The sequence below is a fragment of the Cupressus sempervirens genome, chromosome 9, assembly GCF_028749045.1.
Source record: "Cupressus sempervirens isolate cs-2001-9-10 chromosome 9, ASM2874904v1, whole genome shotgun sequence".
NCBI classification, from domain to species: Eukaryota; Viridiplantae; Streptophyta; class Pinopsida; order Cupressales; family Cupressaceae; genus Cupressus; species Cupressus sempervirens.
Window position 1 is genome coordinate 392,347,136 of NC_143126.1, and position 9,681 is coordinate 392,356,816.

Genomic DNA, 9,681 nt, shown 5'->3' on the forward strand with positions numbered 1-9,681 from the left:
AAATTTCAAGATTCAACACGCCTTCAACAACGTTACCTCTGACAACCTCTACTAACTTTCTAAGGTCAAACTGAAGTTGGAACAAGGATTTTCAAAACATTTTAACTCAATCACAAATCCTTTAATTGTTAACTCCATATCTTCGACAAACTTCACCTAACTCCACTCATGTCCCTGGCATGCTTGCCTACCCTACCAGGTCAAAATTGTCCAAACTCATTTTTTTGACTTGGAGACTTGAAAATTGTTACCAAGACCATTTAAGACCACTTATCCTATTGCTAAAGAAAAAAAGAGGGGGTCCCCATTTGCAATGAGACAATGGTGTAAAAATGTCACAACTAGTAGTTATCATTTTTCTTATTGATAAATTTCCCCTTTCATTATATGGCTTCTAGTCTATCCTTAGTGCATGTTAGCAAGCTACATCAATCATGTATTACACAATATGAGCTCATCCTTAAGTTGAAACTTAAACTCAATCACTTACTAAGCAACGACTTGTTGTTCACTCTCTTGCATATTTGTTTTAATTTTAAGTCTTGTGAAATGTTTAGTATTAGCCTCTACTAGCTGATCCTTTTGTTTCAAATTTTGAGATTCTTTATACATATTTGTGTTGATAATTTGAGGGTAACACCAAACTCTCAAATGATTTAGCATCTTGCACTAAAGCCTCATCTTGTCTTTTCCTTTTCTTCTTCTCAAAATTTGCACATTCTCTCACTACAAGGTTGCATGCTACTTCAACTTGGAAGTAGTAATTTTCACTCTTTTCCTACCATCCTCATCAATATCCCCATTTCAAAGAACTCTAATTCTTGGATGCAATCTAGAAATGCATTTGGGTTGAACTCACCTTAAATTGTGAAATATCAACCTTTATCTTAAATCTGTTGCATTTTAATGCTTCAATAGGCCTCTCAATCGGGTCTAAGACACTAGCAACATTTACAAAGGACAACATTCCTCCTACCCCTTCCTCCCCATTTCACACGGACTTCCCTCTGGCCCTGTTAACTTCTTTGATGCCAAAAATTGATGCATAGTGTACCTATAGTCTCCACTCACCTTGTCTCATGATCAAACTACAATAAAAAAGAATTCATGAAACCAATAAACAACCTACATTCTGAACAAAAAATGATCAGAGATGTTTTTCCCATCACAACACTAATAATCTTAACTACTATAGAAAATAGCACAAATTTGTAGAATGAAAAATTAAAATAATAAAATAGTTCCATTTTCTTGGTCAGAAGAGTTCCCAGCCACGAGGATGGTTGGGCATCCCCAACTAGCTAGGGGATGTTTCAACAATTTTTGGCCAATTCTAACTAGTGTGGATCATAGAGGGATATCCCCTTGACATCCCTCTACCATCCCCAATATTGCTAGGGGATGGTGAAATCTACCTCTAGGGCAAGTGACATATCCTTGTGTATCCCTTATCCTAGCACTTTCCCTCTACCAATCAACTTCAAAACTTTCCTTGTCTCTAAATAATAAGATTCTACTCAAGAATTGGTTCTCTTTCAACTTAACTTTAAATTCGTTTTTGATTAAATTTTTATTCTTCTTGGCCTAACATCACCATTTTGGAGTTTTGACGATTAATAACTCTCTAGCTTTGATCACAAATAAAATGCTTCAAGGTCTTTCACTCCTACAGAAATTCCCCCTTCCTTTATTTTGGTAGTGTGATGTCATAAATTGCACCCCACATGATCCTTCATCATATAGTGCCTACTCTTTAGCCGAAATCAAATTTCCAGCTAAGCCTTCATGGCATCCAACTTGCCTTCATCACCTTTTCTCTAGATCCTTAACCGTGTGGATTGTTTGATTTAGGACACATGAATGTCGAAGAGATGTCCACGCAACACGTACTTGTCTCACAAATTTACAAACCAAAGGTGGTCGTTGGGACATTGCACCTACTATTTTTGGCAGTGTAATTCCTTTAGTAGGCAATTGACGCCAAAATTCCACCTAGCTTGTTTAAACCTTTTTTTTACACCATTTCCCTTCTCTTGGACGCTCCTTGTCATCCAAATCTCTCTTGGGTCATTCAAACAATCTCTTGAGCTATCTCTGCAACTTTTTTGCCATTTGAACAACTCTCACAGATTCCTTGCAGCAAATTGGTCACCTCACATTGTTGCTGCACCACCTTCCATCATACACAAGCTTGTTCTTGCCTTTAATTCACCAAGCGCTGACTTGTTGGCTTTGAATGAAATTATGTCATGTCTATTTACTCTTCTTTGATTAGAGCATATCTCAATATCTTGAAAATTTTCTTCTTTATCCGTTATCATTCATCGTTATTAGAATATTGGTTATCATATCTATCTCATTGTAGAACAAAAGGATAATACTGTAAGTATAATTGTTAGGTATATGCCTCTTGCTAGTGAGCTCATTTAAATGCTGAATAGCTGCTTCTGCTCTTACCTCTGTGTGCATTGAACAGAGGATAGCCTTGCCCCTTGGCACCTCCCTATACCACACAGACCTAAAATTACAGCAATATCAGGCTCAATGCCCTTAGCTATCATTATTTCAAGCAGGTCTGTCACAATGTCTAGATATCTCGCTCTGCATAACCCACTGATTACTGCATTACAATCACAGTTTTTTGATCAAGAGCATTTCCATGCATCTTCTCCAAAAGTTGGAAAGCTGCTTCCTTTCTTCCTTGCCTGCAGAACACGTCAATTAGTTTAGTGAAAGTCGCAGTACTCGGGTAAACCCCACATCCACGCAAGTTCAACTACCTCCACCACTCCTCCCTGCTTGCAAAACACATCGTTTAGTAGAGCCCATTGCCTCACATCTAGGTAAAGCACATTGTCTTGCATCTATCTCTTCCAGAGACTTACCAGCCTCCTCCTTGTCTGCTTACAGAACCCATCATTAATGTAGTGAAAATCATAGTATTTAGGTAAAAGGCGCATCCTCCAGAAGTCTAACAGTCTCCTCCCTCCTTCCTTTGCTTGCAGAACCCATCGATTAGTGTATTGAAAGTCACAGAATTCGGGTAAAGCCCACTTCTATGCATCTCCTCCAGAAGTTTAACAGCCTCCTCCTTCCTTCCCTGCTTGCAGAACCCACAGATTATTCTTGTGCAAGTCACAGTATCTGGGTAAAGCCCACTTCCACTCATCTCCTCCAGAAGTTTAGCAGCCTCCTCCATCCTTCCTTGCTTGCAAAACCCATCAATTAGTGTACTAATAGTCACAGTATCTGAGTGGAGCCCATTTCTATCCATCTCCTCCAGCAAATTAACAGCCTCCTCCATCCTTCCTTGCTTGCAGAACCCATCAATTAGTGTATTGAAAGTCACAGTATTTGGGCAAAGCCTACTCTCACATCTCCTCCAGAACTTTAACAGCCTCCTCCATCCTTCCTTGCTTGCAGAAACCATCGACTATTATACTGAAAGTCATGGTATTTGGATAAAGCCCACTTCCACGCATCTCCTTCAGAAGTTTAATAGCCTCCTCCATCCTTCCCTGCTTACAAAACCCATTTATTACTGTACTGAAAGTCACTTCATTTGGATTAAGCCCATTTTCTAGCATCTCCTCAAGAAGTTTAACAGACTCTTCCATCCTTCCCTGCTTGCAAAGCCCATCAGTTAGTATACTAAAAGTCACAGTATTTGAGTGGAGGTCATTTCCATCCATCTCTAGAAAATTAACAGCCTCCTCCATCCTTCCCTGCTTGCAGAACCCCTCGATTAGTGTATTGAAGTCGCAGTATCTGGGTAAACCCCACTTCCAGGCACCTCCTCCAGAAGTTTTAGAGCCTCCTCCATCCTTCCCTGCTTGCAGAAACCACTGATTATTGGATCCAAAGTCACAGGATTTGGGTAAAGCCCTCTTCGACACATCTCCTCCAGATATCTAACAGCCTCCTCTACCCTTCCCTGCTTGCAGAAACCATTGATTATTGTACTGCAAGCCACTTCATTTGGATTAAACTCACTTTCTAGCATCTCCTCCAGAAGTTTAACAGCCCCTTCCATCCTTTCCTGCTTGCAAAACCCATCAATTAGTGTACTGAAACTCACAATATTTGGGTAAAGCCCACTTCCACACATCTCTTCCAGAAGTTTCACAGCCTCCTCTATCCTCCCCTGCTTGCAGAACCCATCCATTAGTGCATTGAAAGTCACAGTATTTGGATAAACCCCAATTCCACGCATCTCCTCCAGAAGTTTAACAGCCTCCTCCAGCCTTCCCTGCTTGCAGAAACCATTTGGTATTGTACTTAAATTCACAGTATTTGGGTAAAGCCCACTTCCCATGAAGGACAGCATTCTTAGAAACATTCCCATGAAGGACAGCATTCTTCCTAACCCTCCCTTCCAAATTCACACGGACTCCCCTCTGGGCCATTGTTGACTGCTTTGATACAAACACTGATGCAAAGTGTATATCTAGCCTTCTATCACTTTAACCAGGAAAGACCCCATATTATGAAAATATAAGTTGTCACAGATGCTTTGTTCATCACTTAACTATAATGGAACATAGCTCAGATTTTCAGTAATTACATAAATTATTAAAGGCAGTCAGGTAGTGGACCAAATCTGTCTCTTTTCCTTCCTCTTTTAAATTTTGCTGCTGCTGCTTATGGAAGCGGCATCAGAAGAGGAAGCAGAAGCTGTAGACACTGGTAGTAGTGATGGTTTCCTACATTTGTCAGTAACACAGTAGAGATGCTTATCAGTTTTTCGCTAATTATGATTATGATCAATTTTCTGATTTAAACAAATTATAAGGAACAAAACTACAAAAATAGAAGCCTCTGTTGTTAATTTTGCTAAAATAATTTATATTATTAATAGGATCAAACCTATACTGATGCAGTTGTTCTTGACAACATGAGAAAAGAAAGTTCGCCTCAAGTTCTAACTTTTAGAAATTGCAATATATTTCCAGTCATGTTATTCCAGTTGTATATAAAATTCAAGCACATTCATTAATTTTAATCCAACAATTTGTCCAAGACAACGATGGTTTCTTACACTTTCCCTAATTTGAGGAAGCCATTCACGATTGTTTTTTTAAGGCACTGCTATGGATTGCAAAGTTTACCATATACTTTGCCATTCCCAATAGATATAAGCATTCAATGAGTGTCATAAAAGTCATGATCTCTAAATGAAACCCTTCACCAACAAATTTCAATAAATTCGAATGCTTTTCCAATTGAGACTTTGTCCAACATTTCTCTATAAACTACTAAAGATTTGTGTATCCTTGCTGCAGCATGAATCATCACTTTTATGGTTGACGCCCAAATGACAGGCTCACATCCTGAATACTATAGAGCTCAATAATAACAGCCTATTTCTGTACAGCCAGAAACAATTACCATGAACAATTGTTGAAATGGTAACCAAATAGTGGAGTAGTGTTTGATATTCTTTAAATGTGGTTTACCGATTTTGACAGTTACTATAGCAGACCAGAAATGGGCCTAAGAACCACCGATTTCTTGAAAAACTAATTTCAGAAATTGATGGACTTTGACAGTAGAAGTCCTTATATCCAATTCTTCCATAAGCTGCATTGCTTGATGAGATCTCCCTTCCCTTTAAAGTCTCTTCACCAGCACGAGATAAGTCTTAACATCTGGAATACAATACCTGGAAAGAATGTGATATATGAATTTCAGAGCAGCATTGAGGTTACCATCCTTGCAGAACAAAAGTATAATACTGTAAGTATAATTTTTAGGTATATGCCTCTTGCTAGTGAGCTCATTTAAATGCTGACTTGCTGCTTCTGATCTTACCTCTGTGTGCAATGAACAGAGCTAATGTAAGTATAATTGTTAGGTATATGCCTCTTGCTAGTGAGCTCATTTAAATGCTGACTTGCTGCTTCTGATCTTACCTCTGTGTGCAATGAACAGAGCATCGCCTTGCCCTTTGGTGCCTCCCCATAACACAAAGACCTAAAATTACAGCATTATATGTAACGATGTCAGGCTCAATGCCCTCTGCTATCATTATTTCAAGCAGGTCTGTTGCACTGTCTAGATATCTCGCTCTGCATAACCCACTGGTTACTGCATTAAAAATCACAGTTTCTCGATTAAGGGCATTTCCATGCATCTTCTCCAAAAGTTGAAAAGCTGCTTCCATTCTTCCCTGCCTGCAGAACACGTCGATTAGTGTAGTGAAAGTCACAGTATTTGGGTAAACCCGCTTCCATGCATCTTCTTCAGAAGTTTAACTACCTCCACCACTCCTCCCTGCTTACAAAACCCATCGTTTAGTAGAGACCATTGCCTCGCCTCTGGGTAGTGCACATTGTCTTGCATCTATCTCTTCCAGAGACTAAACAGCCTACTCCTTCCTTGTCTGCTTACAGAACCCATCGATTAATGTAGTGAAAATCACGGTATTTAGGTAAAGGGCACATCCTCCAGAAGTTTGACAGCCTCCTCCCTCCTTCCCTGCTTGCAGAACCCATCCATTAGTGTATTGAAAGTTACAGAATCTGGGTAAAGCCCACTTCTTCGCATCTCCTCCAGAAGTTTAACAGTCTCCTCCATCCTTCCCTGCTTACAGAACCCATCGATTAGTGTATTGAAAGTTACAGAATCTGGGTAAAGCCCACTTCTTCGCATCTCCTCCAGAAGTTTAACAGTCTCCTCCATCCTTCCCTGCTTGCAGAACCCACCGATTAGTGTATTGAAAGTCACAATATCTGGATAAAGCCCACTTCCACGCATTTCCTCCAGAAGTTTAACGGCTTCCTCCATCCTTCCCTTCTTGCAAAAACCATTGATTACTGTAGTGAAAGTCACAGTATCTGAGTGGATCCCATTTCTATCCATCTCCTGCAGCAAATTAACAGCCTCCTCCGTCCTTCCTTGCTTGCAGAACCCATCAAGTAGTGTATTGAAAGTCACAGTATTTGGGTAAGCCCTACTTTCATACATCTCCTCCAGAACTTTAACAGCCTCCTCCATCCTTCCTTGCTTGCAGAATCCGTCGGCTATTATACTGAAAGTCACAGTATTTGGGTAAAGCCCACTTCCACGCATCTCTTTCAGAAGTTTAATAGCCTCCTCCATCCTTCCCTGCTTGCAGAACCCCTCAATTAGTGTTTTGAAAGTCGAAGTATCTGGGTAAACCCCACTTCCACCCATCTCCTCCAGAAGTTTAACAGCCTCCTCCATCCTTCCCTGATGGCAGAAATCATTAATTATTATATAGAAAGCTATAGTATTTGGGTAAAGCTCACTTCCACGCATCTGCTCCAGAAGTTTAACAGCCTCATCTACCCTTCCCTGCTTGCAAAAACCATTGATTATTGTACTGAAAGCCACTTCATCTGGATAAAGCTTGTTTTCTGGCATCTCTTCCAGAAGTTTAACAGCCTCTTCCATCCTTTCCTGCTTGCAAAACCCAACAATTAGTGTACTAAAAGTCACAATATCTGGGTAAAGCCCACTTCCACACATCTCTTCCAGAAGTTTAACAGCCTCCTCTATCCTCCCCTGCTTGCAGAACCCACCCATTAGTGTATTGAAAGTCACTGTATCTGGATAAAGCCCACTTCCACGCATCTCCTCCAGAAGTTTAACAGCCTCCTCCATCCTTCCCTGCTTACAGAAACCTTTCATTATTATAGTGAAAGTCACAGTATCTGGGTAGAGCCCACTTCCACGCATCTCATCCAGAAGTTTAATAGCCTCCTCCATCTTTCCCTGCTTGCAAAAACCACTGATTATTGTAGTGAAAGTCACAGTACCTGGGTAAAGCCCGGTTTCTAGCATCTCCTCCAGAAGTTTAACAGCCTCCTCCATCCTTCCTTGCTTGCAAAATCCATTAATTAGTGTACTAAAAGTCACAGTATCTGAGTAGAGCCCATTTCTATCCATCTCCTCCAGCAAATTAACAGCTTCCTCCATCCTTCCCTGCTTGCAGAAACCATTGATTATTGTACTGTAAGTCACAGTATCTGGGTAAACCCCACTTCCACGCATCTCCTCCAGAAGTTTAACAGCCTCGTCCAACCTTCCCTGCTTGCAGAAACCATTTAGTATTTTACTTAAATTCACAGTGTTTGGGTAAAGCCCACTTCGTCGCACCCGTTTAAAAAGTTTGGCAGCCTCATCCATCCAGCTCTGTTTGCAGAAGCTATTGATTATTATAGTGAAAGTTCTAATATCGGGGTTGACCCCATTTCTGAACATCTCCTCTAAAACCTTGGCAGCCTCCTCCCTCTGGCCCTTGTTGCAGTAACCACGGATTAGCGTGGTGTAAATCACAATATTAGGAGTGCATTCATTTGACTCCATTTTCTTTAATAAATTCAGGGCCTCGTTCATCCTACCGGTCTAAATAAACCCAGCCATAAGAGTATGTTACTTCATTGGGTACAAAACTGAAGTTGGATGCCATATGTTTCAATGAACTGAAAACAGAAGCCGGGGTACTAACCTTACAATAGGCCTTGATCAATATTCCGAAGGTCCTAACATCTGGTTGGATCCCAGCAGATGTCATTTGTGAATACAGTGATTCCACCATCGGAAACTTGTTTTCATTCACAAGAGCATTCAGCAAAGTGTTGTAGATTTTGGTTGTGGGAGTGAATTGTGCTACCTCCATTTCGCCAAGGACTCCAAGGACCTGGTCGACCATGTGGGCACCAGCGTAACCCCTAATGATGTTGCAGAAAGCCTCCTCCATGTGCTCCAAATGCCCTTCACAACTCAGGCGATGAATGAGTAATTGGCAGACTGCAGTGTCGGGAATGTAACCCTTTCGGGTAATTGCCCCTTGAAGGATTGTGAATGCCTTCAGAGAATCCCTTTCGTTGTTGAGGACATGGATGAGCCTTCCGGAGATGATGGTGTTTTGATTTGGTGATGAAGATGATGGGCTCTTCAGTTTACACGTGCAGGAAGATGGGGAGATTTTGAAGGACTTGCGGTGGAAAGAATGAGGGAGGAGATGTACATTGACTGCAGAAGCCATTGCACTGGATACACTTTGCACTAGATACACTCTGGAGTTATGATATGGTCGCAGATTGCCCTTCCTCCTTCATATCCTCGTAAGACTATATTCAAGATATGTGGCATATATTTCCTAAGGAAACTGGGGTTTGAAATATGTGAGATATATCGAATGACTTTCTGATGTGGGGTCCTCTTTCACTCTAGTGGCTATATCAGGAATTTGTATTGTAAGAAATAAGTACAACAAATTAGGTGTGGAATGGGTACGGTCTAATGCATTTTAGAATAGAAAATAATATTTTTTAATTAATATGTTTATATATATTCGTAAATATTTATTCTTATGTTAGTCTTTAATAAACAATTGACATTGTAAATTTTATGGAAATATTTAGAAAATGTATCATTTATTTTAAATGAGAAAATTAATATTAGAAAAATAATGATCAGTAAACGGTCAATTATTATTAATTATTTTTATGTGTTAAGTGAATTCAAACCCAATACCACTCACATGAGAGGCTCACAAGTTACCATTGTGTTGTAGGCTCTTGTCTTAAATTGTAAATTTTTTAAGTATTAATAATATAGTATAGTATAGTGAATCATAAAAGTTGTCATTCGGTAGATATTAAGTGTGTAAATACTTATCTTTTAAGTTAACTAATAAAACAGTGATTGAAA

At 39.9% G+C, this 9,681-nt stretch overlaps 2 protein-coding genes across 2 annotated transcripts; both read right to left on the reverse strand.

Annotated features, from left to right (window-relative positions):
• Nucleotides 1–3,239: 3,239 nt before the first annotated feature.
• On the reverse strand, nt 3,240–9,130 carry LOC149538910 (uncharacterized). Its single transcript, XM_089802500.1, has 5 exons — nt 8,474–9,130; nt 6,430–8,370; nt 5,913–6,247; nt 5,626–5,662; nt 3,240–3,740 (listed from the first exon to the last, which is right to left on the reverse strand). Exons 1-5 carry the CDS (start codon nt 9,011–9,013, stop codon nt 3,372–3,374), a joined length of 3,222 nt encoding a protein of 1,073 aa, XP_089658626.1. The 5' UTR covers nt 9,014–9,130; the 3' UTR covers nt 3,240–3,371.
• On the reverse strand, nt 3,738–4,553 carry LOC149538911 (uncharacterized). The gene has a single exon (XM_089800299.1). The coding sequence runs from the start codon at nt 4,355–4,357 to the stop codon at nt 3,746–3,748; it is 612 nt and encodes a 203-aa protein (XP_089656425.1). The 5' UTR covers nt 4,358–4,553; the 3' UTR covers nt 3,738–3,745.
• Nucleotides 9,131–9,681: the final 551 nt, after the last annotated feature.